Here is a 17190-nt window from a genome sequence, read left to right on the forward strand (position 1 = left end):
CATGATCTTTGATGTATTTTATATTCCACTGGTTTATCTACAGAGGACCATTTTCTTCTTTACATATTCTTGTACTGCAATAACCATCCAATTTTTTACAATAAAACTTTGGTATATGAGCTCAAAGAGTCTCATGCTGCCCTGATCCACCCTGATGAAGAACTTCCATGAGTAGGACTGTTCCTAAAATCATGCACAAAGTTGCATGTTTCTAAATGGGTTTGAAAGAATCCAAGATCTGGGGTGAGGGAGAGAGTGAAGCAAACTGCAGATGACAGTTTGCTATACCTCAGAAAGTGCTAGAATGGATGATTTAGAACATGACATATTTAAAGAGCAGCTCGTTCATACCTGCATAGCCACTGGAAAATCAGTCTGTGCCTCTGGAGGGAAAAACACATCCACAGCTTTCTTTACAAAAGGCTGGTTTCCTGCTGCAGGCTGTCCAACTTCAATTATGTGCAACTAGAAGAAAGATCTTAGGTCAATCCAAGTAAATGCTCTTGGTGGTAGACAGGTACTAAACAAGGCACAGTGGTAAGCAGAGGTATAAGCTCTGTATGACTAAAGCTAAAACTTACATTCAAACAAAGAAGACAATTTCTTTATTGAGGTACTTGTGATTATTTCTAACTGAATCCTCACCAAGAACAACAGAAAGAACTACTGCCAGAAAACTTGAGAGTATTTAGTTCCTGGTCAGTTGAATCACTTCTCTTTTCCCTGGACTTTGGCGCTCACACTCATGAAACAAAAATTCCAACTTGTATCTGTTGCCTATTTCAGTTCTCCTCTCCAATCACTCAGACACAGGCTAACATGAACTAGTCAATGAGATCTCATTACTGAATGTCAAACTCATGAGACAATCAAACCCACTGTGGCATAGGCCTGAATTTTTCAAGGTTATTCTGGGGAATGTAAGAATTATTGTAGAACTTGGAGGAATGTCTGTGGATGAAGGGGCTCCTTTCTACTTCTTATTTCTGGAAAAAAAAAATCCCAAAAAACGATTTTAAATATTCATGTCTCCTTATTTATTTCTATTAGAACAAGTTCTAAGTTCCTGATTAATAGAGGTGCCTTCACCATAAATTTCATTTGAAAAAAAGTGCCAAAGCTAAAACAAATCCAGAAAAAAAAATTGCAAGTAGAGTGGATCAGAGACACGATACAACAGGGGTTAGAGGGTGTGTTTCACAGAAGTGGGGGCAGTCTGAATTTGGCCAGGCAAAGAGAAAGGTAGAAAATACCAAAGAGACTTGAGAGGAGAGGAGGCACACTGAAAGATGGGCTGGAGGAGATGGCTGATGTGCTGGCATGCAAAGGCTACTATAGGTCAGATGGGAGACTTGCACATAGGAAATTTAAGATAAAAGGTAGTTCAGAAAAACTCTGTGGCAAGACCTATTAGTAAAAATGGTGAAGCAGGACCTAATAAAGAACCATTTCCTGAGCCAAAAGTAAGGTGATAAGTCACTAAAAGCTTAGACAGACTTGCTAAAGGTCAGGTGGTAACAAATGGAGAGCTGTGGTTTCTTGCTTAGGAGTTAAGAAGGACAGTGACACTCCCAACTAAAGTAGAAGTATGAGAAAAAAAAATCAACGTTCTTGGGAAGCAGTGGTAGAAGGGTGTGACTTTGAACAAGTGGTATTTGCCTGTGAGAAGATTAGCAGTAAAGAACTGGTGTCCAGGCAAACTCCAATCCATACATGACACTGCAGAGCTATTCCTGTAAAAACAGTTGAACTCAGAAGGAACATAGAGCAAGGAACACAGGTTGAGAAGGATACCACACTCTTCACTGTAGCAGGGGTGAAGAAACAGCCATATGTCTTGGGAGAATTACTGTGTATGGTGGGAGACGGAGGGAGCTGTGTGTGACTCAGGTCACTAGGTATGGAAGGGCCTGCCCCAGAAGGCTACTCCTAGCTCCTTTTCAATCTCGTGTGCTCCCCCAGGAGAGTGCCCATCTGAAATCTGAGTGTAGGAGATTACTGAGCACTCCCGGCTTCCAAGAGTTCTCTTTACAGGGAGCTGAGCAGGGTAGGTTCTGCTATGAAATGAAGGCCGGTCCCTCCCCAGTTCCATCTGTGAAGAGGTGGTAAGCCTCATTCTGAGGTAATAGGGTAGCAAGCTCTTTGTGCTGCATAGCTAAAGTTGGTGCCCTTAATTAGTTCTTTTAGCAACAAAGTTGACATTTTACCTGACTCCTACTTTTCTACTAGTTCTCAACTGAAGCAGTGCCTCATTGTCTCATGAAATCCTAGCAGAACCTCAGGTCTCTCTAATATCATGAGGTATAGGACAACTCCACACCACTTTCTTTGGCAGCCCTGCCAAACAGAGTCTGGATATACTCTTTGCTGTATAAAAGTCAACTGGCTCCTGGGCATGACCTTGCCTCTCTACTGCTTCCCTGGGACCTCATCCCCATCCCTACCACAACCACCAGGGCAGAACCACAACTTGGGTGGTGTGGAAGGCACACCTTATGGCAAACATGGCACTGCAGTGATTGCTCAGCTATCTCTTCCAAGAGGCTGAAGCATGAGAGTGGAAACTGTGCCTCACTTCCTTTCAAGGTCCATCTCAGTACAATCTAAGAGGATTTTCATGGGAAAAGGGCTAAGCTAACTTGAGGTTCCTAACTTTATGCCACGGTTGTTGCCAAATCACTGATATGTATGTTGCGTGAGTGGTTCTAAATCCTGTCATGAGTCCTCACTTACATAGGCACCTGCAGGCCATGTCCCACTCTCAGTTATACTCAAACAGACTCATGACCCTGACTCTGGACACTTTTCTAGGAAGAAGACAAAGTAGACAGGATCTTACCTTGCCTCCTGTGGAACTGCGTACAGCAAAGCAGAAGAGGGTGGTAGGCTTGGCATTCCCCTCTATCTTGAACTCTGCAAAAGCAGCAGCATGGCCTTCTATGGGTTGTGAAACCTTCTTTTCCACAGAATAGAGCTGCATTGCTCCAACCACACGGTTTTGCTAAGTAGAGATATTTTGTGATGAAAGGGAGAGAAAACAGACAAACAAGCAATTCTGAAAACAAATGTTTCTAGAATGAAAATCTCATACATTGTAATATTTCCTTAAATAAATTATAACTCTATTAGCTATTTAAAATGCATGATATGCTAAGTGCAATAAGTCATTCCCCAAAAGTCAAAGTTTAATGTTTTCTCTGATATGTGGAAGCTAATCCAAAATAAGGGCAGGGGATTAAAAAAAAGAGTAGAAGAAAGATCAGTGGAGTAGACAAAGGGGAATAAAGGAAGGGAGGAGGGATGGGATAGGGAAAGATAGTGGAATGAATTTGACCTAACTTTCCTATGTACATATATGAATATACCACAGTAGATCTCACTATCATGTATTTGCACAAGACATTAATTAAAAAAAAAAAAACTATAAGTAGCAGAAAGATCAGTAGAGCAGAGGGAAGGACAAAGGGGGAGGGAAGAGAGAGAAAGAGGAAGTACTAGGGACTGAATTAGAACATTATATTCTGGGCTAGTGATATAGCTCAGTTGACAGAGTGCTTGCCTCTCATGTATAAGACCCTGGGTTCAATCCCCAGCACCACAAAAAAAAAAAAAAAAAAAAAAAACCACAAAAAACAAAGAACATTATATTCCATGCTATTATATCAAAATTAATCCTATTGTTATATATAACTAAAAAAAACAATAAAACTAAAGTTCATGACATAACTGAATTTGATGTGCAAAAATGACTATAAACAATAGGGGGGAAATACTATAAAGAGTAAAGTGGATGATCTTAATTTGTTAAATATAATGTGAATGTTTGGTAGTGTGTGTGTGTGTGTGTGTGTGTGTGTGTATTTTTTCATAGGAAGTATGTCTTGAAAGCAAAGGCTCCAAAATGTTAACAGTTGTTAAACTGGGACAATGAGATTATGGACAAATTTTAAAAATTGTGTTCATCTGAAATTTATAAATAACAAAAATTACATTTAATAAATGTCAGTAAAGCTAATAATATTTTACAAAACTTAGAACTTAGATTTTCTAGCAAAAGAATTTCAGAACATTTTATACTTAAGGTTAAATGCTAAAATTCAGGGTAAATGGTAATGGTACTCAAAAGCATCAAAGTTCAAACTCCTATGACTTAACATTCAAACTTTGATCTCTGCCAATGAGGCCCCCAGGAAGTAGTCTGTAAGTAAAATTCAGATTCTCAGTCTATTCCCCACCTATTCACATTTCTTCAAAATGGGAAAACAAGATCTCAAATTTTGCTGGAGTTGTGGCTCAGTGATAGAATGCTTGCCTGGCATGTGTGAGGCCTTGGGTTTGATCCTCAGCACCGCATAAAAATAAATAAATAAAATAAAAGATCCATTGACAACTAAAAAATATTTAAGAAAAAATCTTTTCTGCTGGGCGCAGTGGTCAGACAGCAATTGGGAGGCTATAATCCCAGCAAATCAGGAGGCTGAGGAAGGGGAATCGCAAGTTTAAGGCCAGCCTCAGAAATTTAGCAAGACTCTATCTCAAAATAAAAAATAAAAAGGGTGGGGGATACTACCCCACTCCTTGGTTTATAACCAAAGGACTTAAAATCAGCATACTACAGTATAGCATTCACATCAATGTTTAAAGCAGCTCAAATCATAATAGCTAAACTATGGAATCAACCTAGATGCCCTTCCACAGATGAATGAATAAAGAAAATGTGGTACATATACACAATGGATAGTCAGCCTTAAAGGAGAATGAAATTATGGCATTTTCAGGTAAATGGATGGAGCTGGAGAGTATCATATGTGAAATAAGCCAATCCCAAAAAACCAAAGGCTAAATGTTTTCTCTGATAAGTGGATGCTGATCCATAGAGCAGGGTGGGTAGGGAAGAATAAGGGGAGTGAGGGGATAGGTGGGGTGGGTGGGGAGGGTAAGGATGGTAGATTGTGAGATGAACATTATTGCCCTATATACATATATGAAAAGAATTTTAAAAAATATTTATCACTGTCAAAAAAAAGTTAATGAAAATAAATATATGAAAGTTTTAAAAATAAGCAAATATGTGGATACTCTATATGGGGGCAGTCTTCCTTTATTTTTAAAATTGGCTGGGCCAGAAGCTCCATTCTCTCTTCCTATTCTCCATCATGGCAGAGGATAAAGGTAAAAAGGAGAACCCCATCTGGGAACTTCGCATCCACAAGCTCTGCCTCAACATCTGTGAGAGGGAAAGTGGAGACAGACTGACCTGGGGCTGCCAAGGTGTTGGAGCAGCTCACAGACCAGACTCCTGTGTTTTCTAAAGCTAGATCACTGTCAGATCCTTTGGCATCAGGAGAAATGAAAAGATTGCTGTTTACTGCACAGTTTGTGAGGCCAAGGCAGAAGAAATCCTGGAGAAAGGTCTAAAGGTGTGGGAGTATGAATTAAGGAAAAATAACTTTTCGGATACTGTCAACTTTGGTTTTGGGATCCAGGAACACATCCATCTGGGCATCGAATATGATCCAAGCATTGGTATCTACGGTCTGGACTTCTATGTGGTGCTGGGTAGGCTAGGTTTCAGTATCACAGACGAGAAGCACAGGACAGGCTGCACTGGGGCCAAACACAGAATCAGCAAAGAGGAGGCCATGCACTGCTTCCAGCAGAAGTATGATGGCAAATAAATTCCCGTTTCTATCCAAAAGGCCAATAAAACATCTTCAGTGAAAAAAATTGGATTAACTAGTAGATCATCATAGGCCAATCTTCCCACTGCAATGAAAAAGCTGGATGAAAAAAAGTTAGACTTGGAATGCATGGAAGAGCCTGGAAGCCAGGGAACTTAGATTAAGAGCTACAGTGTTCAGCTATTATTTTTTTCTGATGGCTAAGGATTGGGCTTCTGGCAGAGCCAGAAGAGAAACCAGCAAATACTTGAGTGGTCACACAGGACAGGGTGCCTCCCAAGGAATCAGGGGTAAGAGTGGGGGTTCATATGTACAGCATGCTTCCCATACTGGTACTTTCTTGGAGTTCCACTTGAACAGAGTGGGAGAACTAAGATAGGAGGGAAGAGTTGGTTGTCCTGTAAACTTTCAGGGCTGAGGAGACAAAGGCCCATCATGTTCTCAATGAAAAGTCTCCAAGGACCTCTGATGGCATGATCGGGTACAGCAGGGGCAGGTTGCATATCCACCCCCTTGCCACTCCAATTTCTGCAATAGCTCTATATTGTTTTACAACATTTTCATCACCCAAACAAAATCTCTGTACCTATTAAATGATTAGCTCCCAATCCTCCGTACATCATTCCTGGTAACCACCAATATGCTTTGTGTCTCTATAAAATTATTTATTCTAAAATATTTCATATAAATGAAATCATAGAATTTATAATCTTTTGCTTCATTTCTCTCACTTAGTGAGGTTTTGAGGTTACTCCATGTGGTAGCATGTATTTGTACTTCACTTCTTTTTTAGGGCAGAAAAATATTCCATTGTATCGACTATATGTATAAGCCATGTTTTTTTAAACCCATATATCCATCAGTGAACATTTGGGTGTTTCCACCATTTGGCTATCATGAGTATCACTGTCTTGAATATATTTTTTCCCATTTAAAAAATATTTTGCATTTGTTCTAATTAGTTATACATGGCAATATAATACATTTTGATATATCTTAAATGGATTATAACTTCTCATTTGTCTGGGTGTACACAATGTAGAGTTAACACAGGTTATGTAATCATACATGCATATAGGGTAATAATGTCTGATTCCTTCTTTCATTCTTATCCCATGCCCTCTCCCCTCCCTTAACTTCCCTCTGTCGAGTCCAAAATACCTCTGTTCTTCCCACATTGTCAGTTAGCATCCACCTATCAGAGAAAACATTTGGCCTTTGGTTCTTTGGGATTGGCTTATTTTGCTTAGCATGATCTTCTCCAGTTCATTTACTGGCAAGTGCCATAATTTCATTCTTCTTTAAGGATGAATAATATTCCATTGTGTATATACCACAGTTTCTTCATCCATTCATCTGTTGAAGGGCACCTAGGTTGGTTCCATAGTTTAGTCATTGTGAATTGAGCTGCTATAAACATTGATGTAGGTGTGTTACTATAGTATGCTGATTTTAAGTCTTTGGTTATAAACCGAAGAGTGGGTGACTGAGTCAAATGGTGGTTCCATTCCAAGTTTTCTGAGGAATCTCCCCATACTGCTTTCCATAGTGCTTGCACCAATTTGCAGTCCCACCAGCAATATGAGTGTAACTTTTCCCTCACATCCTCACCAACATTTATTGTTGCTTGTATTCTTGATGATTGCCATTGAGAGTAGAGTGAGAAGGAATCTCAGTGTAGTTTTGATTTGCATTTCTCTAGTTACTAGAGATGTTGAACATTTTTTCATATATTTGTTGACTATTTCTTCTTCTGTCAAGTGTGAAGTTCCTTTGCCCATTTATTGATTGGGTTTTTTTTTTTTTTGTATTAAGCTTTTTGAGTTCTTTATATATCGTGTGGTAAAGATTTTTTCCCATTCTGTAGGCTCTCTCTTCAAGTTATTGATTTTTTCCTTTGCTGTGAAGAATCTTTTTAGTTTGATTCCATCCCATTTATTGATTCTTGATTTTACTTCTTGTGCTTCAGGAGTCTTGTTAAGGAATTTAGCTCCTAAGCTGACATGGTAGAGATCTGGGCCTACTTTTTCTTCTATTAGGTGCAGGGTCTCTGTTCTAGTGCCTAAGTCATTGATCCACTTTGAGTTGATTTTTGTGCAGGGTGAGAAATAGGGGTTTAATTTCAGTTTGCTACATATGGATTTCGAGTTTTCTACCCCCAGCACCATTTGTTGAAGAGGTTATCTTTTCTCCAATATATGTTTTTAGCACCTTTGTCTAGAATGAGATAACTGTATTTACATGGTTTTGTCTCTGTGTCTTCTACTTGGTACCATTGGCCTCCATGTCTGTTTTGGTGCCAATACAATGTCATTTTTGTTACTATGACTCAATAGTATAGTTTAAGGTTCTGGTATTGTGATGCCTCCTGCTTCATTTTTCTTGCTAAAGATTGCTTTGGCTATTCTGGGTCTCTTATTTTTCCAAATGAATTTCAAGATTGCTTTTTCTAATTCTATGAAGAATGTCACTGGAATTTTAATAGGAATTGCATTAAATCTGTATAATATTTTCAGTACAATGGTCTTTTTGGCAATGTTAATTTTGCCTGTCCAACAGCCTGGGAGATCTTTCCATTTTCTAAGTTCTTCTACAATTTCTTTTTCTAGTGTTCTGTAGTTTTCATTGTAGAGGTCTTACACCTCTTTTGTTAGACTGATTCCCAAATGTTTTATTTTTTTGAGGCTATTGTGAATGGCATAGTTTCCCTAATTTCTCTTTCAGTGGATTCATCACTGATGTATAGGAATGCATTTGATTTACGGGTGTTAATTTTACATCCTGCTACTTTGCTGAATTCATTTATTAATTCTAGAATGTTTCTGGTGGAATTTGTTGGATCTTCTGAATATAAAATCATGTCACCAGCAAATTCTGAAAAACTGAGTTATTTTTCTATTCATATTCCTTTAATTTCTTTCTTCCAATTGCTCTGGCTAGATTTTCAAGGACAATGTTGAATAAAAGTGGTGAAAGATGGCATCCTTGTCTTACTACAGTTCTTAGAATGCTTTTAATTTTTCTCCATTTAGAATGATGTTGGCTTTGGGTTTAGCATAGAAAACTTTTCAATGTTGAGGTATGCTCCTAGTGTTTTGAACATGAAGAGGTACTCTATTTTTTTTTAGATGTTGATAGACCTTTATTTTAATCACTTATTTATATGTGGTGCTGAGAGCCAAACCTAGTGCCTCCCATATGCTACACAAGTGCTCTACCACTGAGCCACAACCCCAGCCCAAGGGGTGCTATATTTTGTCAAACACTTTTTCTGCATTATTTGAGATGATCATATGATTATTGTCTTTAAATCTATTGATGTGATGAATTACATTTATTAATTTCCATATGTTGAACCAACCTTGCATCTCTGGGATGAACCCCACTTGATGATGGCGCACTATCTTTTTAATATTTTTTTGTATGTGATTTGTCAGAATTTTGTTGAGAATTTTTGCATCTATGTTCATCAGGGATATTGGTCTGAAGTTTTCTTTCTTCGATGTGTCTTTGGTTTTCGTATCAGAGTGATACTAGCTTCATAGAACGAGTTTGGAAAGATTCCCTCCTTTTCTATTTCATGGTATAATTTGAGAAGTATTGGTGTTAATTCCTCTTCAAAGGTCTTATAAGACTCAGTTGAGAATCTGTCTAGTCCTGGACTTTTCTTTGTTGGTAGACTTTTGATGGTGTCTTCTATTTCATTGCTTGAAATTGATCTATTTAAATTGTGTATATCTTCCTGATTCAATTTGGGTAGGTCATATGTCTCTAGAAATTTGTTGATGTCTTCAAGATTTTCTATTTTATTGGAATATAAATTTTCAAAATAGTTTCTAATTATCTTTTATATTTCTGTAGTGTCCATCATGATATTTCCTTTTTCTTCACAGATTTCAGGAATTTTTCTCTCTCTTTCTCTTTGTTAGTATGGCTACAGGTTTATAAATTTTATTTAGTTTTTCAAAGAAACAATTTTTTGTTTTGTCAATTTTTTGAATTGTTTCTTTTGTTTCAACTTCACTGATTTCAGCTCTGATTTTAATTATTTTCTGTCTTCTGCTTTTGGTGTTGATTTGCTCTTCTTTTTCTAGAGATTTGAGATGTAATGTTAGGCATTTTATTCACTGACTTTCTATTATTTTAATGAATAAATTCAATGCAATAAACTTTCCTTTTAGCACTGCCTTCATGGTGTCCCAGAGATTTTGATATGTTGTATTGCTATTCTCATTAACTTCTAAGCCTTTTTTTAATTATCATCTCTGATTTCTTCTGTTATCCGTTCAACATTCAATAGCGTATTTAGTCTTCAGGTAAAAGTAGCTTCTATTTTTTAATTCTATCATTGATTCCTAATTTCATTCCATCATGATCTATAGGAGGCAGGGTATTATCTCTATTTTTTTGTATTTGCTGAGAGTTGCTTTATGGCATAAGGTATGGTCTATTTTAGAGAAGGATCCATGTGCTGCTGAAAAGAATGTGTACTTGCTCATTGATGGATGAAATATTGTATATATATATATATATACACACATATATAAAGTCTAAATTATTAATTTTATTATTTAGTTCTACAGTTTCTTTGTTTAGTTTTTGTTTGGAAGATCTAGCCAGTAGTGAGAGAGGTGTGTTAAAGGCACCCAGCATTATTGTGTTGCGGTCTATTTGATTCCTGAGGTTGAGAAGAGTTTGTTTGATGTATGTAGATGCTCCATTGTTTGGGGGCATAAATACTTGATTGTTGTCTTGTTGATGTATAATTCTCTTAAGCAGTATGAAATGTCCTTGTTTGTCCCTTCTGATTAACTTTGGCTTGAAGTTCACTTTGTCTGATATGAGGAAAGAAATCCCTGCTTGTTTACATGATCCATGTGAGAGAGATATTTTTTTCCCATCCTTTCACTTTCAGTCTGTGGATGTCTTTGCCTATGAGGTGAGTCTTTTGAAGACAAAATATTTTTGGGTCTTGTTTTTTAATCCAACCTACCAGTCTATGTCTTTTGATTGATGAATTTAGGCCATTAATGTTCAAGGTTATTATTGAGATATGCTTTGTGTTCCCAGTCATTTTGATTTATTTCTAGTTTTGAATTTGAATTAGTTTTTCCATTGATCGACTATTCCTTTAGTTTAGTTCCTTTCTTCACTGGTTTTCACTTTTTTTTTTCATTTCATCTTCATGGAATATTTTGTTGAGAATATTCTGAAGTGCAGGTTTTCTGTTTGCAAATTCTTTTAATTTTTGTTTATCATGGAAGGTTTTTATTTCATCTTCAAATCTGAAGTTTAATTTTGCTGGATATAGGATTCTTGGTTGGCATCGATTTTCTTTCAGAGCTTGGTATATGTTATGCCAGGACCTTTTAGCTTTGAGGGTCTGCAATGAGAAATCAGCTGAGATCTGAAGTGTTTTCCCCCTATATGTAATCTGATATTTTTCTCTGGCAGTCTTTAAAAATTCTATCCTTATTCTGTATGCCAGACAGTTTCATTATAATGTACCTTGATGTGGGTCTGTTGTAATTTTGCATATTTGGGGTCTTGTAAGCCTCTTGAATTTGATTTTACATTTCATTCTTTATATTTGGGAAATTTTCTGATATTATTTCAATGAAAAGATTGTGCATTCCTTTGTTTTGTATCTCCATACCTTCATATATCCTGATAAATCTTAAAATTGGTCTTTTCATATTATTCCATAATTCTTGGAAGTTCTGTTCATAGTTTCTTAACCTTTTCTCTTCATGGTCAACTCTATTTTCAGGATTACATATTTTGTCTTCATTGTCTAAGGTTCTGTCTTCCAAGTGGTCTAGTCTGTTGGTGATGCTTTATATTGAATTTTTTTTGTATAAAACATTTAATTTACTGATCTTTTGGGAGGAATTTGATGCATCTCCATTGTATTACAACTGAGCCATCAATCTTGTAGCTTCATAAACATTAACCGGTTCATTTTCATGATGCTGAGAACTCAGTTCTTTCTGCAGAGGTTCCAGAGAAAGGCCTTTTGAGAAGTGTACAAGTTCCTTCTCTATGTTCACAAAAGCTTTATTCACTCAGTTAACCTTTTCATCATTCACAATGTTTATCTTCTTAAGATTAGTAGTAACTGGTTTTGCTTTGTTTTTAGCCTTAAAGTTTTTTTTGGCTGGCTATGTGAAATACATTCCTGGACTTCTGCCCTCTTAAATTTATTCTTGGCCATCGTCTCTCACCAGGTCCTCGATACCGGTATGCAGCTGCTCAAGTTCCAGGTGACGCCATCTGTAGGCCTTTATACTGAATTTTTGATTTGGTTTACTGTTTCCTTCATTTCAAGGATTTCTGTTGACTTTTTTCAGAAACTCTCTTTATAGAAGAGATCTTTTGCTACCTATATTTGCTCTCTTACATAATCCTTTACTTTGCAGATCAGTTTAACTATGTACATTCTAAACTCCTCTGACATTTCTTCCACTGTGAAGTCAAGGGATTCTGTTATTGGAATATCTTGGTTTGCTTGGGGCAATTTGTTCCCCTGCTTTTTCATGTTATTTGTGTGTCTACTCATCTAACAGTATGGATCTGAGGCAGTAAAGTTTCTACCCTGTGGATTATAGTGTCCCTGAATGTTTCCAGTACCTCACTGTTTAGGGAGATACAATAATAACCACCACCAATGCAAACAGTACACAGCATTAAGCCAAATAGTTCCTACTATTATGTTGACACTGTTAATTATCACAATATATAGAAATGACATAATCAGTTATTGCCTATAATCATAACAAGTTTAAAAGAGTTTACATTTTCAAATGGTGGACCCAGACAGAACAGAACTGATACAGGATGTGATGATTATGAGGGAGAAGGAGAGAAGACAGAAGTAAAAGATTAAAGGAAGAGTGAAAGAACAATAAAGATTGGCTGTTAGTGGAAGAAAAGAGAGAATCAAGGGAAACAGATAGGAGACAAATATATATATATTAAATATATATATATCAAAAAATTTTTAAAAAATTAAAAATAAAAAGAATACAAAGCAAAATAAAATATACTAATCAAACATCCTAGTTCACCAAAAACTAATGCATGTAAAATAACTGGCCTCAAAAATGCTAAAGATGAGAAGAAAAAAAAATAAGAAACTCTATAAATGTCTATGTACCATTAAGGTCACAAACAGTGAAAAAGCATTTTAAAAAAGAAAAGAAAAAAAGATCTTGATGAAAAGTTAAAGAATTCTTTCCATTGGAGTTCAAAGATTCTGTTTCTCTTCTCAGCAGTTTTAGGTGGGGTTGTTTGGAGTTTCCCTGGGTTCCACTAGTGTGGATGGGGAGTCAATTCTTAGTCCCGAACGTTACCTGCAGACCCCATGTTTCCTGGTCTCTGGTTCAGTCTCCAGTTTCTCTGGTCCCCGCCCTTACAAGTTCCCATCCAGATACATCTCTCCTAGTCCTGCAAGCAATTAGATTGGAGGGGGAGGGGTATAGCCAGGTGGGTTTCCGTGACCAGTTACGCCTTGTATAAACCTCTCTCCGTGTTTGATTTTCTTTACTTTAGCACACTCTATGTTGTGTAGCATGTGTTTACCGGGTTTATATTTTGGGCCAAACTGCAGTTTGCCAGAAATTGGCTTCCTCAGTTGCCAGCACCCTCGGCGCAGCTACAAAATGGTCGCTTCCTTTGTCCTTCACACGCTGCCTGGAGAGATGGTGGATTCTTACCCTACACATCGATAATGTGCAGTGTGTCCTTCGGGTTTGTTGGGCAACGTCCTTGGCTCTAAATGCTTTGTACCAAGACACGTTTGGGACCTCCCAAAAATGTGGATTCCTTTAATTTCTTTATCCCTTTACTCTTCTCCCAGAGGGACCATTCTGATTGCAGCTTTCTGGCCTGGCTCTGGCAGTAGCTGTGCTGCTGGGAATTTTTTCCTTATTAGATCCAACCTCCTGTGTTCTTGGTCTGCTCTGAATGTCCAGTTTTAGGTTCCAGTAAAGTTCCACCCTCCTTTTTTCATTCATCCACCTTGCAGAGAAGCTGCCTGTCTGCTTTCTTGATTTCACAAAGCAGCCAGGAATGCCACCTCCTCTATTCTGCTGTCTTCTAATTCTCCTGCTTTGAATATATTAAAGTTTTTCTGTATGAACACATTTTCATTTTTCTTGCTGGGTCAAACAGTTAAACTTTTTGAGGATCCACCAAATCTTTCTCACAGAGGCTAAACCATTTTATTTTCCCAGTGCTACTGTAGTAGGGTTTCAATTTTTCTCTACATTCTTGCTTGTACTTACTTTTCTTTTTTTATTATTACAGTCATCCTAGCGGGATGAAATAATGTCTTATTGTGGATTTGATTGGTATTTCCTTAAGGACTAATGAATTGAGTATCTTTTCATGTGCTTGTTGACTATCTGTATATCTTCTTCAAAGAAATGTCTACTCAAATCCTTTGCCCAATTGTTAACAAGTTATTTTTGGTGCTGGAAATCAAACCCAGGGCCTTGTGAATGATAGGCACACACTCGATCGACCACACCAGCCTGACAATATCTTTTGATGGACATGTGTTTTTAAATTTTTTGTTTGTTAGTTTGAGACAGGGTCTCTTAAATTGTTGAGGCTGGTTTCCAACTTGCCTCAGCCTCCCGAGTTGCTGGAATTACAGACATGTACCACTGTGCCCAGCATACTTTTTTATTTTGATGAGGCTCAATTTACCTATTTTTTTCTTTTGTTGGTCATGCTTTGGTGCTGTATCTAAAAATCCATTGCCAATTCCAAAATCACGATTTCCTGTTATGTTTTCTTCTAAGAGTTTTATAGTATTTTAGTTTTAGCTTCTATACTAAGGCTAATCTATTTGAGTTAATTTTTGTAGATGATGTGAGGTAAGGTCTCAACTACATTCTTTTGCATGCAAATATCTAGTTGTCCCGGCATCATTTGTTGACGGGACAGACTATTTTTCCCCACTGAACAGTCTTGATTCATCTGTAAAAAATCAGCTGGCCACAGACATAGGGGTTTATTACTGGACTTATTTATTTGATTTCATTACTCTACAGGTCTATATGTGTATCCTTATGCCCTGTTTTATGTTTTGTTACTGCGTGTTTGGAATTTTTATCTCTTGGTTTTTATTTTTGGTAAAGCATATATAAACAACTTTGTGATTTGCAGTCTTTTTTTTTTGTTGTTGTTGTTGTCGTTGTCACTGTTAGCAGTGCTGGGGATTAAACCTAGGGTCTGACACATGCGAGGCAAGTCCTCTATCACTATATCCCCACCTTTTTTGTTTCCTATTTCTCAAACATACCTTCCTTATAAACAGGCATGATTTCCAAAAGTATTTTTAATAGATTTATTCAGATCTAATTCACATACCAAATAATGCTTTCATTTAAAGAATACCAAATTTTTTTTTTTTTAGTACATTCCCAGGGTTGTAAATACATTACTGCAATGTGATTTTCAAATACTTTGATCTCTTAAAAGAAATCTCATTAGCAATCCTCACATCCACCTCTCACACACAACCCCAGCCCTAAACAACTGCTAATCTATTTTCTATCTCTACAAATTTGTTCTTCTGAACATTTCATGTAAAAGGAATCATACAATATGTGGCCTTTGGTGACATCAGTCACAATATTCTCAAGTATAACTCATGTGATAGTATTTCAGTTTTTATTTTATTGCCAAATTAATATCTCATTGTAAAGATAAACCTTTTATTTATTTACTTATCAGTTGATGGATATTTGGACTGTTCCTATATTTTTACTTTAAAGTACTGCTGACATGAACATTTGTGTACATTTGTCTGGTATTAGTAGAGCTAATCCATTTATTTTTTGGGTACAGTTTGTATGGTATATATTTCCCATTGTTCTACTTTCAATCTATTTGTCTTTTTTTTTTTCCCATAGCTTTATTGAGGTAAAATTGAAGTACAATAATATGCACACATTTGAAGTACGCAATTTGATCAGTTTTGACATAAACTTAACCAATACAATCAATATAAAAGCAATTGTATTTGTGTCTTTAAATCTAAAATGTATCTATTGTAGATAGCACATAGTTGGGTCTTTCTATGTATGTATTTTTTCCTGCCAATTTCTGCCTTTTTATTTGAATATTTAATCCAATTCAGGTAATTAATGATAAGGTAAGATTTATTTCTGCAGTTTTATAATCTATTTCTTATATATCTTATGTCATTTTTGTTTCCTTCTTCCTTTTATTAAAGCAGATTTTTTAATAATAACTTTATGTTTATTTAGTTGTGTATATGGTGCTGAGGATTGAACTCAGTGCCTCACACATGCGAGGCACGTGCTCCAACACTGAGCCACAATCTCAGTCCTGTTTCCTTCTATCTTTATTACTATTTCCTTTTTTGTTAAACAAGTATTTTCTAGTGTGTCATTTCAATTCCATTGTTATTTCTTTTAGTACTTTCTAGGTTATTTTTAGTGGTTACCTGGGTATTAAAATTAACCTGGTCATTTATTAATCTAATCTGGATTTATATCAATTTAATTTCAATAGTATACAAAAACTCTTTTATAGCTCCATTCCCTCCCTACTCCTCTGCATTATTACTTTCATACAAATCAACATAGACATAATTATTTCTCCACATAGTTATCTTTTAAATTAGATGTAAAGTAAGTTACAAATAAGAAACATATTCATACTATGTCTTTTGTACTATGTCTTTTTTTTTTTTCAAATTGGGTTCTTTTTATTATTGAATTATAAGCATTCTTTATATGCTTTGGACACAAGTTATTTAACATTTTCTTCTTTGTGGTTGTCATTTCACTTTCTTTCTTTTTTTTTTTTTTTTTGGTGGTGCTGGGGATTGAACCCAGGGCTTTGTGCTTGCAAGGCAAGCACTTTACCAACTGAGCTACATCCCCAGCCCCCATTTCACTTTCTTAATGGTTGTACTATGTCTTTTAATGTTACCTGTATATAGTTACTCATGCCAGTAATCTTTGTGTTCATGTGAGTTTGAGTTATTGTCTTGTATACTTTCATTTTCACCTGAAGGATTATCTTTCATATTTCTCGTAGGGTAGGTATGCTAGAGATGAATTCTTTGTTTATCTAGGAATGTCTTAATTTGCTCTTCAGGCTTTTAAGGCTAGTTCTATTGTTTGTTAGTTTAAATAATTCCTGGTTGTCATTTTTTTAAGCACTTTGAATATATCACCCCACTGCCTCTAGTCTTTGTAGTTTCTGATGAGAAATAAGTACTTAATCTTAGTGGGATTCTCCTATATATGATTAATTGCTTTTTCTTTCAAGATTTCCTTTGTCTGTGATTATGATATGCCTCCACATAGATCTTTCCAACATTCTTGGTTATATAGATTAATGTTTATAAATCAAAGTTGGGGAGTTTTGAGTCATTATTTTTTAAAATATTCTTTATCTTCTTCTGAAATCCCATTATGTGTATGTTCACAAACATGATGGTACCTCATACATGTCTGAGATTGTT

General features: G+C 36.3%; 1 protein-coding gene and 2 pseudogenes across 7 annotated transcripts in view; 1 reads left to right on the forward strand and 2 right to left on the reverse strand.

The window, feature by feature from the left end:
- CLTCL1 (clathrin heavy chain like 1) overlaps nt 1-17190 on the reverse strand; it is a 137229-nt gene that overhangs the window by 61830 nt on the left and 58209 nt on the right. For all 5 annotated transcript variants that reach the window (XM_079151974.1, XM_079151970.1, XM_079151971.1 and 2 more), the window contains 2 exons: nt 2840-3001; nt 352-465 (listed from right to left, as the gene is read on the reverse strand). In XM_079151974.1, the coding sequence (XP_079008100.1) occupies nt 352-465; nt 2840-3001 (276 nt within the window). The remainder of the gene's footprint in view (nt 1-351; nt 466-2839; nt 3002-17190) is intronic.
- Nucleotides 5142-5693, forward strand: LOC306667224 (large ribosomal subunit protein uL5-like; annotated as a pseudogene). Its single transcript has one exon. The product of its transcript is annotated as a large ribosomal subunit protein uL5-like (transcript).
- On the reverse strand, nt 10304-12438 carry LOC306667830 (ribosomal biogenesis factor-like; annotated as a pseudogene). The gene has a single exon. The product of its transcript is annotated as a ribosomal biogenesis factor-like (transcript).

This window comes from Sciurus vulgaris, assembly GCF_902686455.1.
Source record: "Sciurus vulgaris genome assembly, chromosome: 8".
NCBI lineage: Eukaryota > Metazoa > Chordata > Mammalia > Rodentia > Sciuridae > Sciurus > Sciurus vulgaris.